General features: G+C 41.0%; 1 protein-coding gene across 15 annotated transcripts in view; it reads right to left on the bottom strand.

Moving 5' to 3' along the window:
• Positions 1–459: 459 nt before the first annotated feature.
• The window catches only part of STXBP5 (syntaxin binding protein 5), a 235,009-nt gene continuing 217,420 nt past the window's right edge, over positions 460–18,048 (bottom strand). For all 15 annotated transcript variants that reach the window (XM_053291487.1, XM_053291414.1, XM_053291434.1 and 12 more), the window contains 2 exons: positions 8,936–9,156; positions 460–8,115 (listed from right to left, as the gene is read on the bottom strand). In XM_053291487.1, coding sequence (XP_053147462.1) covers positions 8,074–8,115; positions 8,936–9,156 — 263 coding nt within the window. In that variant the 3' untranslated portion in view covers positions 460–8,073. The remainder of the gene's footprint in view (positions 8,116–8,935; positions 9,157–18,048) is intronic.

Raw genomic sequence — 18,048 nt, 5'->3', positions numbered from 1 at the left:
TGTAGGCTTCCAGCAGCATCTGGTGGGCCACTGTGCGAGATAAGATGCTGGACTAGTATCTAAATAAATAGCATCTAATAAAATAGAATAGATGCTAAATGAATAGACTAGAATAGACTTGGGCCTGATCCAGCAGGGCTCTTCTTATGTTAAGTCATCATTTGGAAGTACTTGAGCTGCTTCAACCAAATCTGCTAAACTCTCCTGCAAGATAAATCATGCAGTTTGATTGCTACAAGAGCCACTTCTGAGCAATCATTAATGGAATTGCAATTTTACCCTTCAAATCCATGCAACCAAGAAAAATAGAACATGTATGATCTAGGAAGTCCTAAGGTGTAGGACATTACAGTATGAAATACAAGTAGTTGCAGAGTGAGGAAGGCACTCACTTGGCCTACCCCAAATGGTACCACTGGTCAACTATTTATCTTCATTGTCAAAAGATACTCCCAAATGCACAAATTAAACACATTTATTTACACTGCTGAATACAGAGGGTCAAGAGAGCAACACACGTATTTTCATGTAATACAGTGATTGACAGATATCTGCCCCAGTCACATATCATTTTAATAAGAGAAAATGACACATAAAACCAACTAGATTTGTTTTGTTTCAGGAGAGATTTGAGTAGTTTATTTTGCCCAAACAGAGCCCTTCAGCATAATGACACATTCATATACACATATGAACATTATTTTCTGAAACATTAATGTATAGTACATTTTTTAATTTTAAAATACCAGCTGCACAGGTATTTTTTATTTACAAAAATATCCCATACTTAATTTTAATGTTTATGACATAATTTAGGATCAATTACATTAAGTAAAATAACTATGCAATCTAACATTTCCATTTTAACTATATGGTTTGCAGTTCATATGTAACTCTTATTTGTAGACAGATGAATTTGCAGCCCTGTCTTAAGATGCATTTCCCAGTTTCATCTTCAAAACACATAGTGGGGTTCTGCAAGACTGAAATTAATAAATGAGAAATAAAATAAAGGACACATGTACAGAGACTAAGATACATATAAGCTAGAAGTTTTATATCAAGCATGCTTACCCAGTGGAGTAATGTTAGAAACATTTACTGATGCTGTTCATCCCCCCACACCCCGCCCCCCCGGTGGTGCTTATATAATGAAACAGTAGCATGAGAAAGCAGAATGTTTCTGCTAGATCTAACCAATATAAATAGTGTTGTATGTAAAGTAACATAACAACATTTACACATTTTTAGAAGGGGGAGTTAACTCTCAAAAGTTTCCACACTCTGCATCACCCAATATCAATAGTAACTTCATAGATCATAGCATGATTTTATCCAAAAAATCAAATGCCAGTTAATATGCAATGAAAAAATGTAATGATAAAGTGAAAACATTCTACAGTTGCTTGACGTTTAGAAGTATCAGTTTCTAGGTGATTTAGGATAAAATACTTATACTGATTTGGTTGCAACTTTGATTTTATTATTCAAAATTTATACCTCAAATTACTTCAAAAATTAAAAAGTTACACTCATCCATGAACCATGATTTATAAAGGACATGTGTTTAATAGCATCCATGCATTTTTTTTTAAAAAATTCTCAATTATGTTAAACATTGTTTAACTTTAGATAATTCACATTACTGAACATTTAACCTCGTTGCCCCCTCCCCACCAACTATAAATTCATTTAACAGGATCTTTGTATTTTTTCTGGGCAGCAACATCACTAACATTCACAGAGAAATATAATTCACAAGACTGTACAGACTAATCAGATTGTGGGAGCAAGTGCAGCTGAGAATGTGCACAGCGAACAAAGGTAAACAATAAACACTTTTCAGTCATTGCACACAAACTGCAAGTGCAGTCATATTCTCATCCATATGCCTTAGAGCACTAACAACTCGGATAGTTTACCTGCCACAAGAATATGCACTTTAGAAACCGTTCTGAGTACAAGTAGCACTCGATGGGTATAATACATATATGCAGAAACCAAAATGTAAAGGTTTAATGAAAAGAAGAAAAAAACAACCTATGAAACTTGATTTTAATTTTTGGAAATTTATTTTCAAAGGCTGAAGAAAATACCTGAAAAACTAGGATTGTATACTTGCTAATTGAAAAAGGGAAAAAAAGAGTTACAAGCTGCAGCTATTCAAGATTTACAATTTGGGTGGCATGTATTTTCGAACACTTTGATCTTGGTGCCATTATTTTAGATTTTAATTAAACAATGGGACTTTTTTAGGCTACTTACAGCAAAGTATTTCTAATTAATCAAGACTAGTTAATTTGTTACTATTCTCTTGATAGGTTTTTAAAGCTTAAATTAAGTTCTGTATGTATCATATATACATTAAGTTCCTTGACAAACATAACACAAGTTTTATTTAAAGGTAAGGTATAGATACTTTAATTTGATAAACTATATTATTTTAGAATTATGTATAAATAGGATATCGCTGAGGCTGCAATCCAGCCATGGTTACCTGTGCTTGTGCTGTTACATAGAACCAAATCTTGCCATATAGTAGACTAAATTGCAGTTTTGTATGATTAAACAAATCTGAAAGTATTCCAGTAAATTTAAAAGTAAAAATGCTAAGGATTTGTCTTTAGTACTTAAAACTGCTTATACCGAGTCCCCCAAATCCAGCAGTCTGTTTTTAGCACTGGAGCTCCCATTTGTACAATGAGCTCCCCTATTCACAACTGCTCACACATTCATTCAGTGGAAGAAATAAGTTTGTGTCCCTTCCTTTCACAGATCTGCTGTGGATAAGGGTAGGATAAGGGTAGCCACTATCCACAAGAAATGTTTACACATCAGACAATGTGCAACTATTTGTTTAGACAGACAGTTTGCTGAAATGAATGTTTTAAACTATGCTTATTATGTACAGATAAATGAATTTAAAATACGAATGTATGTAAAAGGTTTAAGTATCAAGCTTGCATTACTTAAAGTGCAGGGAAAAGAAATTCAAGTTTACAATTCAGATTTAGATCAGTGCTATAGAAAGCAAAAAGGAAAAGTCACTGCATCAATAAATCACCTTTGGCTATAGCTTTCTAATTTAGTATTATCACATGAAAGGTACTTCAAGCAAAAAAAGTGTAACAAAACAATACAAGGAGTAGAGATAGAAATTAGATGACTATTTTATAGCAATCATAATGAATTTTTCTGGAGATGCTGATGGTGTCGCACTTTCAGACTTGCTTGACACACACAGAATATTTACATAAAGTAACATTCAGAAGTTACAATTTGGCAGTTTTCTAAACCGAAGAAACATTTCTTCAGTTTATTATAATTAAACATGGTAACATTACATGAAAGACCAGTAGCAGCAGTTTGCATTTTATCAATATAAAAAGAATAGTTCACCCAAACTGTATAAATGCTTATATCTCTGGAGCAAATTGCCCCTGCTACTTTGACATGAGCCCTGATCAGAGCAGTTTGAGAACTGCAAAGACAATGGGAGGATGAGGCCTTGCTGGGCCAGAGTCTTTTTACTCTCTTTTTGTGATTCCAAATTGCATCTGCTTCCTTTAATCCTATACACATGCACAACTATTTTTGATCCAGTCATTTTACTCCGACCCCACACACTGGACTTTACAAAAGGCTAAATGAGTGTACCCATATAGACACATGGACTCTTAATCTTTGATACATTAAAACACTCTTTAATAATAGTTCTAGAAGTGATCCAGTCATTGAGGGGTAGGTGTGAATGCAAGGATCAAACTGCATGACATTCTTTTAGACATCAGTGTAATTCTTTAAAACCAGCTGCAGTAGGGCGGGGCAGGGGGAGAATCCAGAATGGGACAGTGAAGTGAGGGGTAATTTTCTCTCTACTTGTTTTGATCTGGATCACTTCCCCTCTCCAAATGCTGTCATTTGCTCTGGGAGGGAAGCATCATTGGCAGCTTCCCAATTTGCCCCAGAACATATTCTGGGGCAAACAGAATTCTAGGGATTCTGTTCAGGAGCAAATAGAAGCTACAGGGTAGGTGAGGGCATTTGGACTGGTACCACAGTGGGAAGAAAAGCTGAACCCTCTTCCTTACAGTTCTGATCTAGGTTGTGCCCCTGCAGCTATATATTTTTAAAAGATGAATCTACATTGGTGTGCTGAATGTCATATGTAGTTTGACTCTGAATGTGAGAGGGGTTTATAATGATCACCAGCCAAAACAGTCCATCAAGATGTATAAACCTGAGCTGAAGTTGGGAGCATATTTTGTAAATATTTTCTTGTCCCACACAACACACTTCCATTATTTTGGCTAGATGCTGAAGAAAGTAGTATTCATAATACCCTGCAATACCACACCATCTTCTCCAGCAGCTGCACTTCTCTTCAGTTATTCCTTCCTCAGCATATCTTTGTTGTTGTTGCTGCAGCCGCCCTCATTGAACTGCTTCTTTGGCACTTTTTAAAAAAATTGGCCTTTATCCTAGAAACGATGAGGTCACCCATGTAGCCAAAAAGCAAACACCACTTATGGGCAAGGTCTGAAAAGTTTTATTTGCCCTTCGCGATGTCATCATCTAGCTAAATCTAAGTGACTTTGTGACAATCTCACTGTTTCTAGAAGGAAGAAAACTGATTAATTAAGAAAGGGATTCTTCTTTTTAACAAAGTTGTTAAATCAGCAGTTGTTTGGGCTGTGAATAACAGCAATCTGATGTGAAAAGATGAGGATACACTTTTTAGAAACTTTTCACACACATCTCAAAATCCAATTTCACATCAAAATTCAAACCCTGAGAAAATTCAGCACATTAAGGAAAAAGTTGCAAAATCAGTTTGACCAGGAACATAACAGACCTCAAAAATGAGTATGTATATCATGGCTAGTGACAGCTATACAGTACTGCCCCCAAGTCTCTAAAAGCTATCATCTGTACACAGACATATTCTGTGTGCATTTGACAAAACTATCAATCTGAAATTGATTATGGTAATTTTCTGGACAAACTATATAAAATAAATTGTGCAACTGTATCTTGCTCCTATGTGTGGACTGACACACATATTGTTAAAGGACAGATACAACTGGCCAATGACCAATTTCTGCTAACATTTTGTAGGCAAAATCTTTAGTTTTTTCATAGTATAACCATCTCTCTCTCTCTCTCACTCACACAGACACAACCTGAGAGCGCACAGATGGTTTGCTGACATATCCTTTGTGCTAGCATGGGACTTCCTCCTCAGTCCTCTTCATTTGTTGTTGACTTTCAAATGCATGTTGCTCACGAGGCTAAGTAGCCTTGTCTCAGAGCCTTTCATCCCAAAATGATGATGCAGCTTCACAAGGAGCATACCATTTCCATTTTCTGGCCATTTCTATAATGGGCAAAATAATTATTCTATTTCATTTTTAACTCTGTGTGTGAGAGACGCCCTCCCCTGCTGCATTTTTCCCTCTCCATCAAAAGGCCAATAATATTTTAGGTGATTTGATTCTGTGCTTTTGACTCCAAATACAAAAATACATAGTGGGAATGTTCTAGCCAAAGTTAAGCAATTTGAAATCAGTTATCATTGACACAGCTTAACATGTGCTTTCCAGTTGAATCTTTACAGCTGAAAGCGCTCAGCTCTGGCTGAATCATGTCATTTGTATATAAGTGAATAATTACAACTGGAAAAGTGAAATTGCTAATGCACAGAGAACAGTTATGTGGCAAATGCATTTGTGTTACCACAATAATTAGGTACTATTGTTAGCATTTTAACAATCCACATCAGTTACCATCTTTTTATTTAGTTTATGAACCTTATTCAATATTTTCATATATAGCTAAATAAATCAGGTGATTTAAACACAAAAATTATTTAAATATTTTCAGGCAGCAGAAACAAGTTAAATTGTAGCCCCCTTTAGACTTAACAAAGACTACTGCAGTGATTTGACTGCTGCCCAAGATGTTTCTGCAGACACAAGGTTTCCTATGGTTGTGGAAAAATCTGAATTTGCTTTCCATGTGGTCAGTGAAATTTTATGTTAAGTACCCACAGTTGCACTGAGGAGACAATCAGCACCTGAAAACAGAATCTAGTCGCCTACGTGAAAAGCAGATCCAAACATTCCTGCAGCGCATAGTTTCAATCCCTGAAAGTGACTTTTGGTTGCAACCAGGCTGTTTCAAGCATTTAACTGCATTAAATTCAAGGGGGCTCAACCTTCTCTTTAAGCACATTTACTTAGAAGCAAGTCTCAATGTAAAACACACACTGCACATGGCCAGCCAATCATTTTTTACCTGGCTTGCAGGATACACACAAATACTCCTCCAAAAAATTCATTTTGAGCAAAAAAGGATTTTGCATATGCTGCTGAATCCACATCAGGAAATGTTTTGGCTCAAATGGCAGTCATGATATACCAGTCAGACAACCCATTCAACGTGTGCACAGCATAATCAAGGTTGGGGGGGGGGGGAGACCAAGCCACTGACTGGCCATGCACTGGCACTTGCTTACAAATAAAGCCTAAACTAGTTAAGGCTGTTTGTGAATGATCATGAGTCACTAGTTCCAGCTTCAGACATGACAACAAAGACTCTTAGTTTTCCTAAATATATATTTTAAATAACTACATTATGGCTTTGGTGCAGCCTCCAGTAGCAAAATATATACTGCTTCAGTTTGGCACATCTTAAACCCTTTCCCTCACACAAATCTAAGTAGTAATCTACCAATTGCTCAAGTGGTAAAATACTGAGGTTAATTCTTTGCTTTTAGTGCTATATTCACTAAATATTCACTCTGACAAACTTCATTCTGCAACTCATGCAGTGAACTGAAGGACACTTACTTGGAGTAAGTTCTGTTGATTTGAATGAAATTTTATTCCATGTAAGTGTGCTCAGATTCTGGTGGGCAGCCTCTTTGCTGATAGGTCTGACGTGGCTGATGGATTTGACTTGGTAATAGTTCTTTGAATTGGATTAGACCAATGTCTAGAATTACTTTCTTCCAATGTAAAATAAGAAATGCTTGCCATTATCCATCAAGCTGCATTAAAGTTCTGTACTGCAAGACAATTTCACCTGGTAGTTAAGTTCCTATTGGGCATGTAAACTAGCTACATATCTGAAGATCTTAAGTGGCTGCATGAATACATTCTGTTAAACAGACAAAAGATGTTCAGCATGAATGAAAATCATAACCAGTTCAAAGTATTTTATAAATTGACCCAACTGTATTTGCATGGAAAAAAACCATCGTCGGCTGAAAGATGACAAGTATTTTTCTCATTGTAATAGACATTTTTACTTTTCACACTACACAGCCATAACACAAATGAAAACTTCCAGCATGATGTGCAGTTCAATCACGTTTTTTTTGTTTTTGTTTTACAATGCAAAAGTAACTTATCCTCTTGTTTTGCACTTGACACAGTATGATGATGCAAATACAAGAACACTAGATCAGGGGTCCAAGAAGAGACTATGTGCATGTTAACTATGTATAGATTCAGGATGGAGCTCACATACTTCCAGTTTGTCAGATCAGAGAGGTGGTAGCAGAGTAAGTCATTTCCAGAAACAGATATTATGACGTGTTCTAAGGAGGGTAGGTGTAGATCAGCTACTCGTAGTCCCATATGGTGAACAACTTTATCCTAGCTCTTGGACCCCTGATTTATTGCAGCCTCCCATGGGAGGGCGAAACACTGGCAGCAACAACAATAGCACAAAAACTTTTGGCATATGAAATATAAACACAGGATAGATCCTGCATTGCCCCTGCTCATCTGATACCAAGTTTTCTTTTTGTCCATGTGTTTTCTTTGTTATCCCAACTCTGCTCCCAAGCTCCCAGTCAGCCCACAGGTAAGACACGCGCACACACACACAGTGTGTGATTGTGTGGGTGCCAGTTTTAAATATAACAATCCTCAGTTAGAGCCATATGACTGAGGTAAAACAGTGTGTAATTTGTGCTAGGAAATAACAGCATCCATTGGCTGACACCCTTCCAGTTCCGCTGGTCCTGCAGAAGTCAATGAAAAGGAAATTTTTCTTCAAGCATTGTCAGAACTGGTACCATTTCTTATCTTTGTATTTCAACATCATCTAAAAACAAAACAGAAGAACACAACATAGTAACGCATCTGACAGTGTACATAGTATAGCATAATCTACATGGGGAGATGGAACTGTTCCAAGATAGGGAAGTACCAGTTAAAGAAATCATACCATCATAAAGTAAAGGTGAATAATTAAATGAGTAAGGTGACCATGGGTATATGAACAAGTGCATATTTTATTATGTATTATAAGCCGTACATTATAATGCACCTTCTTGCTATATGCATGTAAGAATATAAAACCTGATTGATATCTGATTAGCATCCTGCCAGAAGGATGTCAATCAAGTAATAAAGATCCATATGATCAGTCCTGTCTGTGATCCTGCCATTTTGAGCAATATGAGTATACAAATGGAGCCACACAATCTAGGGAAGCTAGATGGTAGGGATGTGCACGGAACCGTGGCTGGGCAGTTTGGAAGTGGTGGAGGGTGGCGCTTGAAGGGCAGGGAGAAGGAGAGGGTGCACTTATCCCTCCAGCCGCTTACCCCCACTGGTGTCAGTTCTTCGTAAAAACCTTTGGCATGGCAGCATACATCCTTGCTGCCCTGTTGCCCTCCTCAACCGGAAATGGCCAGAAGTACCAGGTATGCATGCACCTGTTACATGCACACGTGTGCATGTCAGTACACGCACTTTGAACTGGCCTGGTATTTGAACCTGTTTGGAGGCCCATAAAAGGGCCTCCGAACAGGTTCGTGCACATTCCTACTAGATGGGAGTGTGAAAGAATTAGTGACGTGAGCCTCAAAAGTTAAATTTTTCTTTTGTACAGAACCACACCACACATTAGAATGACTTACCTCATGCGCATGCTTTGAGAAAGAATCAGCACTAGCTAACATAGCTGCAGATCGGTCTTCAAGTTCTCCCAACTTTTGTCCTCTTTCATCTAGTGCTAGCCTTGCTCGTGCTAATTCACAAATGACTCCAGATGCTGCTCCTTTGACTCCTTCAATACCACCAGGTCCTGGAATGTGCTGGGCAAGGCTCCTTGATGCCTTCCCAGCAACTGATTCCCCAACTGGACATGTCAACACAAAATAATAGCTTTTTAAAAAAAACCTAAAGCCCTTCCAGATTGGAAATTATTACTAGTTGGCTGAGTTAAATGGTCAGAAGTGCAGATGTGACAAACACCGTAATAAAATTAACCAAAGGCAATTTTAATCATGCATGGGTATATTATCTTAAGATTACATAATATATTTAGCATCAAAAATAAAGAAAGCTAATTTGATATTTCCCATGAATAGTATTTCCAATTCTGTGCTTGAAACTCAAGGGGAATGATTACACCTGAACGATAAATTCAGTATCTAAATGATAAAATCCTGTCTGAATGATAAAATACTACAAGATATTTATTAAAGGTAGAAATTTGAATAAAAATGTGGCTTGAATAAAAAAGATGGACTGTAGTTAGGTTTCTAAGTGCCACTCCAATTTCCCTTTGGCTTCATAAATACAGAGCTAGAAGCTGAAAGCACTTTTGACCTTTTGTCATTGTAGTATTTTGCCATGGAGCTATTTGCATTTGTCACTTTTTTCTCTTTTCATGTTTCAGTATTATTTCTTGTTAAAGAATGACAAACTATTAATAAAATAAAAGTGAAAGTTTCAAACATATGATATCTCATGTTGTCCTACGGCTTATAAAAATGGACAGGGCTCTCAATACTGAGTCCTGTAACATTGTGTTGAGAATTTATGCCAAAGGCAGGACAATCCTCTTGTGATTTAATAAAATGCTTTAAAAAATCAATTCTTTCCAAATTTAATTGGGCAAAGAGGGCTATAAGCTGAAAAACTGCAGTATGGAATCACACATATGCCTATGTCCCTCTACCTGCTTGGGCCTCACTGAATGACATGAAAACTTAGACCAAACCACAAAAGCTAGAAACATGCAATTTTTTGCAAGGTTCCAGACCTTGCTCAGACCACCAAAAAATAAAACTAAAACAAAATAAAAATAAAACAAAATTCCAGACTCCCAGAATACTGCATCGATGCACCAGAAAATGTGGGAACACTTTCCCATTAGACAGCATGGGTCATGAAACCATATAGAGCTAGAGAAAAACGTAGTATCACAGTGACATAAGATCTTAATATGCTTCCAAACTGCAAGCAGTTTTACAAGTATATTATATAAACACAAGTGAATTTTAGCCCGTTGAAAAACGGGCGCTAGTAATGCTTTCGGCCCCCGCCGCCGAACCGCCCTCCCAGCTGCCGATCCCACCATTTGTACAGGAAAGAGGAGCTCGCCAGCAGAGCTCCTCTTTCTGCAAAGGCTCTTCTCAAACTGGCGCTTTGAGAGGAAAGGGCGTCCTTTCCGCTCAAAGCGCCAGTTTGAGAAGAGCCTTTGCAGAAAGAGGAGCTCTGCTGGCGAGCTCCTCTTTCCTGTACAAATGGTGGGATCGGGCAGCTGCGAGGGCGGTTCGGCGGCGGCATTTTTCAGGGCCAATTTGGCCCTTAGTAATTTGGCGGGGGGACGGGAATGGTGGGATCGGGCCCCAAGGTTTCCCCCTCCGCCCGGCTTTACTGGCGGCGCCAGGCCTCGGCCGCGGCTCCGCCGCCACCTCGGCCAGCTTCCCCGCCGCCTCTTCCCCCGGCGCCTCTCTCCTTTATTTGCGGCGGCCGCTTCTGGCCCCGCCGCCGCCTCACCCGCACTCCCGCCGCCAGTTGCCCCGTCGCGGCCACCGCCACCTCTGGCCGTGGCCATGGCTGCGCCGCCGCCTCTCCCGCACTCTCCTCCTGGCGTAGGCGGCGGCCACTTCTCCTTCTCCCGGCCCCAACATGGCTGCCGGGTCCTGCCGTTCGTGCCTCCCTTGCCCTGTTCTGGGCATGCCCAGAACAGGCCAGGCACGAACACACGCTTGGTGTCCGTCCACGGACGGACACCAAGCGTTTTATTAGAGAGGATTGACTAGTTGTGCATAGGTGGCAAATAAATGGGAACAATGTTGAGCAGGTAATGTGCTTCAAATATTTGAGGGTTGTTTTCCACGCCACAGGCTCTTGGAAGGCTCAAGTCAAATATGCCGCAGAGAGTACCCAGAGGAGTGTTGCAGCTATTCTTCACCTTCTGTACTGGTGCAGGTCACCATATTCCTTCTGCAATTAAGGTGTTCAAGGCAAAAGCAGTAGCACAGCTGCTGTATGGTACTAGTTGTGTGCCTATAAGGGTCATGTCCCTCTGGAGGTCGTTGAATCCAAATTCTCAAGGGATATCTTTTCAGACCCACAATGTGTGCCTTATGAAGCACTACGTTTGGAATTGGGTTTAGTCAGAGTTGAGGCTTGGGCCTGGCTTTATTTATTTAGTTTTTGGCTGGCCTGGCTGTTTCCAACCTAACTGGAAGAAGTCTTTGAAGGGAAAACTCCAGTCATATGGGTTCACCCCCAACCTTTTTAATATCCCGGGGATATGATAAAGCCAAAACAATTCTTAGACAATGTATATGGGATACTGAGTTACAAAAAGATCTGTGTTCAGTTCCCAATTACCCCAGTCTTGGGGGCAAGGAAAAGTTTTACTCCTGCTAGTTATCTTTCTAAGCTTATACTTCAGAGTCACAGGAGTATATTTACACTGGTCTGTTTTAATGTTTCGTTATTAGCTCTACTTGAGGGAAGATAGAGCAACATCCTGTTTTCGGAGTGCACTTGTCCTTGAGAAGGGTGATATTGAGATGGTGGGACAGGTTGTTCTGTATTGTATCTACTATAGAGATATTTGCTCTGCTTTTAGTATACCTATTTTAGCAACAAGTTGTTCTAGTAAGAACTAATCTGCCTATTTCCTTTCACTATCCCTACAACTGGACTGAATTTGGTCCAAATCGGCTCCCAGCTGCACCTCAAATGTTCATGTGTCTACCACCTTGAATTGGAGTGGATAACATTATCACAAACCATGCCATTGAGGTGTCCCTGTGTGTCACTTACTACAACTATATCAGATTTGATTCAAATTGGTTAAGTGGTCCACAAGCTTGCCCTCTTGTGCATCAAATGTTCACGTGTCCGCCATCTTGAATTGGGGTGGATGACATTATCACAAACTATGCCCGACAGCTGTACAAATTTGGTTCTAATCAGTTAGGCGGTTCACAAGTTATCCCACTTGCACCTCAAATATTTATGCATCTCACATCTTGAATTGGAGTGGATGATGTAATCACAATCGACACCGTTGAGGTGTCCTTACAACTGTACCCAATTTGGTTCATATTGGCCCAGGCATTGCGAAGTTGATAGGGACAGACGCACACACAGAATGCCAGCTGAAAGTAGACTAAAAATAAGTTTTGTGAAATTGCTTGTACTACTCGCCAAAAGCTGACCAAATTGAAGCAATTAGTTATATCTTTCTTATCTGATGTCTCAGCATGTTAATGTTTTTGATGAGTTTGGAATATAGGATAATACTCTATGTGCTGGTATAGGGCTTACAGTTTGCAAGCATTCCTCCTGTATCATGAAAAGACCATGCACTCTCTTTCACTCCTTGCTAATTGATGACCAGAGGAGCTGCTTTGTTTTGAACATGTAATAGCATTGCTGCCAAGAATTGCTAAAAAGACAAATTCTAGGAGATCAAATGAGTTAGAAAAAGAAAGATATCTAGTGCAAAGGTTTTCACGTTTTTTTGATTTCTTAAGTGAGTTTTGTGAAAACCCAACATGGATAGAAATCCAACGAAATGAACAAGATAGCTTATTTGTTTCTTCATCATTCTGTGAAAATCTAGACTTCCTATCTGTAAAAGTACCCAAGAAAACTGCCAAAGTTTGTCAAAAGGCACTTCCCCATGCTTTTCTAATGGGAAAGTGTTTCTAATTTTCTAATTCTCAGGGAAATTAATGCATTAATTTCTGGTAGTATGGGCGAGGTCTAGAAGCCCACATGATATGTAAAGTATCATATTTCTATCTTTTGTGGTTTGGTCTGGGACTTCCATGTGAGTGAGTCCCAAGAAGCTTTGTACATACACTAGTAAAGAGGTTTGCAAAGTGCAAGAGATTTTCCAGATGAACAAAACTGTTGGGCTTCTGCCAGGGTGGGGTTGGTGTGAGGGAAAATCCCTTTTAAATATAGTGAATGTCACCACCACTGGCACCTGCCATCTTGGGGGAAAGCCCAGGGGACCAAGGGATCCTGTGGGGAGGCTGTCCTACTTCCACCGCCCAGCAGGACTCCTTGCATGTGTGGAAACCATTTGAGTTGGCAGCTGAATGAAACTGATGTGCCCCCTAGCCTATCATTGAGGCATCAGTTGTTATCATTACTGTGGGTCCTGGGGTCCTGAATGGCATCCCTTGAAGGAGATTTGCCTTGCTGGTCCACCAACATAAGGAGTACAACACTCCCTCTGGAACAAGCAGCAGGTTATTCTGTGGATCGACATTGGGGCAGAATTTGGTCAAGATCCATGTCTGCAGCTTTCTCAGCCGTAGTTTCACATAGCGCACCATCAACATGCAAGAAGCCATTAGGCCCCAAAGTACCCGAATCGCTCTTGCCCTCTGCAGTGGTGACGTGTGAAAAACTCTCACCATCTCAACTATCCGTTTGTATCGGTCCTCTGGCAAATACACTCTTTGCATTCCAATATCCAATTCCGCTCCAATATACTGGAGTCGTTTGGCGGGCAGTAGATGTGATTTTTCCCAATTGATTCTCACTCCCAAGTCGCTTAACACAGTAGTTACGCGCTGCAGCTGTGATACCAACTGTTCCTTTGTTTTCGCAGTGAGAAGCCAGTCGTCAAGCTATGGAGAGATGGAGAGGCCCAGTGTCCGTAGGTAGGCTATGATCACGGCCATACATTTCATGAATATCCTTAGAGCTGTCGCTAGACTGGACAGCACGTTGTATTGGTATATTTCTTTGCCCAATGTGAAGTGTATGTATTTTCTGTGGTTCTCCTGTATGCCAATATGAAAATATGCATCCTTCAAATCCAGCGTTGTGATCCACATTTCTTCGTGCAGAAGTGGAAGGATTGCTTGCAACATTATCATGCAGAATTTTTTCAATTCGACATACTGTTCCAGCCAATGCAAGTCCACTATTGGGCAGATGCCCCCATCGCTCTTTGGGATTTGAAAGTACAGAGAGTAAAATCCCGCTTGACTATGAGCCCATAGCACTGGTGATATTGCCTGTTTCCCCAACAATTCTTTGACTTCCTCCATCAGTGTAGCTGTTTCGGGAATGAACTTTATGCCCGTGAACTGTGGTAGAGTCACGAATTCTATTGCATACCCTGTCTCGACTATCCTCAAGACTCATTGGTCTGATGTTATATGGTGCCATGCTTGAGCATGACTGGCCAGTCTGATGTTGTTTCCGGCAGATGTCAGAGTGATTATGTGTAACTCTGATGGCACTGATGGTTAGTAGTGTGCATGGTTTGGTTCGGGCACAATTAAAAAGCCCTCTGGACTGGTTCAGCATTCCGGCGGTCCGGAAGGGCGGGGGAGTCTCTCTTTAAGGGGGTGGTGGTAGTACTTACCCCCCCCCCGCTGCTCTTCCCCCTCCAGCGCTGGTGCATTTAAAAATCTTCTTGGGGCGGCAGAGTTCCTCCCTGCTGCCCCTGCCCCCGTTGCTGTCTTTTAAGCCTTAAACAGAGAAGAGCTTGCTGGTGCGCGCACGCTGCATGATGTATGTGGCATGCGCACGCTAGCGGTGGAGACGAGTGCGTGCGCCGCGAAGGGGGCATGCGCGCCGCTAGCTCTTCTCTGTTTAAGGCTTAAAGGACAACGACGGGGGTAGGGGCGGCAGGGAGGAACTCTGCCGCCCCAAGAAGATTTTTAAATGCACCAGCGCTGGAGGGGGAAGAGCGGCGGTGGGGGGGGGAAGAGCGGTGGTGGTGGGGGGGAAGAGTGGCGGGGGGGAAGTACTACCACCACCACCCTTAAAGAGAGACTCCCCCCAGTGCCGGACCACGCTTCTGTGGTTCCGTGCACATCCCTGCTGCTGGTTTGTGTCATAGTTTGATTGGGTACTAACAGTGCAGATGGGCTCTGCGACCAATCAAAGGTGTTGTTTGGCTTGCTGCGCAGCCTTGTTACGGTTCTGTTGGTTTACTTTATTTCTTGCAACGGGTTTCCAAGTATACCTCTGTAAGACTTTCTGTAGTCCATTCGCTCATTTTGGCGGTATGTATTTTGCCACTGTTGATACGGTTGATATCTTGTATTGCTATATTTAGGCAGTGTTGTTAATGTTCATGCTGTATGCTTTGACTTTTTCCAGTTCTCCATGGAGGTGTCCATCTCCTCGCAAAATAGCCCCTTGCCATCAAATGGCAGAGCTTCTATGAGATCTTGCATGTCTTTTTGTAAATTAGTTGCCTGCAACCAAGCATATCTCCTCAATGTTATTGCCAACGTCAGAGTGTGAGATTCCGATTCAGCCAGATACTAGCTGGGTGACTCTGGGCCAGTCACTTCTCTCTCAGACTAGCCTACTTCACAAGGTTGTTGTGAAAGAGAAACTTAAGTATGTAGTACACCGCTCTGGGCTCCTTGGAGGAAAGAGCGGGATATAAATGTAGTAGTAGTAGTAGCAGTAGTAGTAATAGTAATAATAATAGCAACATAATAAAATCAAGCCATCCCAGGTCCTTGGGAAGGACTCGATGCCTGGATAAAACAAACCAGTCGATAACACCTGCCTGACTGTGTAAATAAATAAATAATAATAATGACTGTGTAAACAAAAAACAACAACAACAACAACAATAAACAAACCAGTCAATAACACCTGCCTGTGTAAACAAGACTTAGCAGCAGCAGCAGCAGCAGCAGCAGCAGCAGCAGCAGCAGCAGCAGCAGCAGCAACAACAACAACAATCTAATCTTCCGTTTAGGTGATGTACTACTTTCTTTTTTTACAGGTCCACTGATCTTATATCTGAGCTCTTGTGTTGTTATTGTTGCTGCACTGTACATTAGTTGGTTTGTTTCTTGCAAATTCTTGGTTGTTATTTCTGCAAGTGCAGCATTGACATCTTTTAATTCCTGAGCAAGTTGTTTTTTTGGCAACTGTTTTTAGAACTGTAAGTCGAACCCTGGTGGTTGTTTGGTTCATGTGCTCAGTTATTTTTTGCTTTAGTTCTTGTTGCTTTTCTGTTAAACGGCATTTGGGTTTTTGAGGTGAAGGGAAAGGGGAAGTTGCCTGGTTTTGATTTTGAAACAGTTCAGCAACAGTGGCATCCCCTATTTCCAACACCTCCTCCACCTGCGCCTGAGCAACCTCTTCAGTTGGTGGTAATTCTTCTTCCATATTTTGAGCCTGTGTTGCTCTTTGCAGTTCTTCCAGCTCAACTTCTGTGAATACTTTATTTCTTATTATGAATCTTCTCTGGTCAGCTAGCCTTTGTTCCGTTATTTCTGTATCTGGGTGCTTCTCTTTCCAAATTTGGTACATTCTTTTAAAATAACCTCTTCTAGTTGGACTAGACTTGTAATAGCAGATCATGACTTCCTTGTTGGCATTTTTCGTATTTTTCCCCCAGTTAAGAGACATTTCTTCCAGTAACCCTGCAGTCTCCAGCCCAGGTTGCTCAACTGAAGATCCTGAGTCCTGTAACCCACTTTCCACCAGATGTCCAGGGACTCCAGTACTGGCATGGTCCTTGTTGACCCGGGCGATGACTGATCCGTTGTAGATTTATTAAAGTTACGTATCATCATATTGTTGATGGGAGAGGCACTCTTTGTCTGTAATGTAAAAAATTATTTTTACATTTTATATCCCTCTCTTCCTCCAAGGAGCCCAGAGAGGTGTACTACATACTTCGGTTTCTCTTCACAACAACCCTGTGAAGTAGGTTAGGCTGAGAGAGAAGTGACTGGCCCAGAGTCACCCAGCTAGTTTCATGGCTGAATGGGGATCTGAACTTGGGTCTCCCCGGTCCTAGTCCAGCACTCTAGCCACTACACCATGCTAGCTCTCTTTTATTATCACAGTGCTTCTTTGGCGGCAGGGCAGTAGTTACCGGCTCACCCTTTCTCTTTGTTTTGTCTCTCTTGGGACTGGTTTTTGGGGCTTTCGGTGTTTTGAAGGATGACCCCTCACTTACATTCGCCGCTGCCACCTCAGGCACCGAGGATTTAGACTGAGTTTTCATTACAGTCCCCGGTGCCAGTTTCAACATCAAGCCCGATGTCGAGGGAGATTTGGGCATAACAGGATTCAGTGCGTTCTACAGTAATGCCACTTTAAAACGGGCTGCTTGATTTTTCAAAGTTTGCCTGGAGAATGAAGAGCAGATTGAACAGGCTGCTGCGCTATGCCCCTCTCCCAAACACAACAAACACTGCTGATGTCCGTCTGTTGAGGGGAGTTCGCCCTTGCAACTTACACACCTTTTAAAGGTGGTTTTCTCCCTTGGGGACCTTGTGCTCATGAGAGGTTCATGGGGGGAATGCCAATCAGAGTTGTCGTATTCTGATCCTAGTCCTGCCAGTAAATGCCACTGTGTCTTTTCTTTCTATCCGTTCAGTAGGTCTTGGTCACTCTAGGAATCAATGCACTCCATGCTGTCCTATCTTGAACAGCTTCCTTTGATTCTGCCATGGTCATTCCAGTGTCATTTTTAAAAATATCCAGTCACCGAGTACAAGGACGTCCCCATCTCCTCCTTCCGCTGATCGTTCCCAGCATGATTCTCTTTTCGAGTGAATCAGCTTGCGTAACATGACCAAAATTTATCAGTCTTTGTTTAGTAATCTTAGCTTCTAGCGATTTAGTAATCTTAGCTTCTAGCCACCATGTACCTTAGTTTAAATAGTCAGTCGGACGTATCCATTTTTCCGTTCCGTAATCATACACTATTTTATTTTTTATTTTTTGCCTCTATCCATAGAGTAGTCTTTTCCAATGTGTTCCGTAG

The sequence above is a fragment of the Hemicordylus capensis genome, chromosome 1, assembly GCF_027244095.1.
Source record: "Hemicordylus capensis ecotype Gifberg chromosome 1, rHemCap1.1.pri, whole genome shotgun sequence".
Taxonomy (NCBI): Eukaryota; Metazoa; Chordata; class Lepidosauria; order Squamata; family Cordylidae; genus Hemicordylus; species Hemicordylus capensis.
Note: the sequence above shows the minus strand (reverse complement) of the source record. Positions and strands in the feature narration are given on the sequence as shown.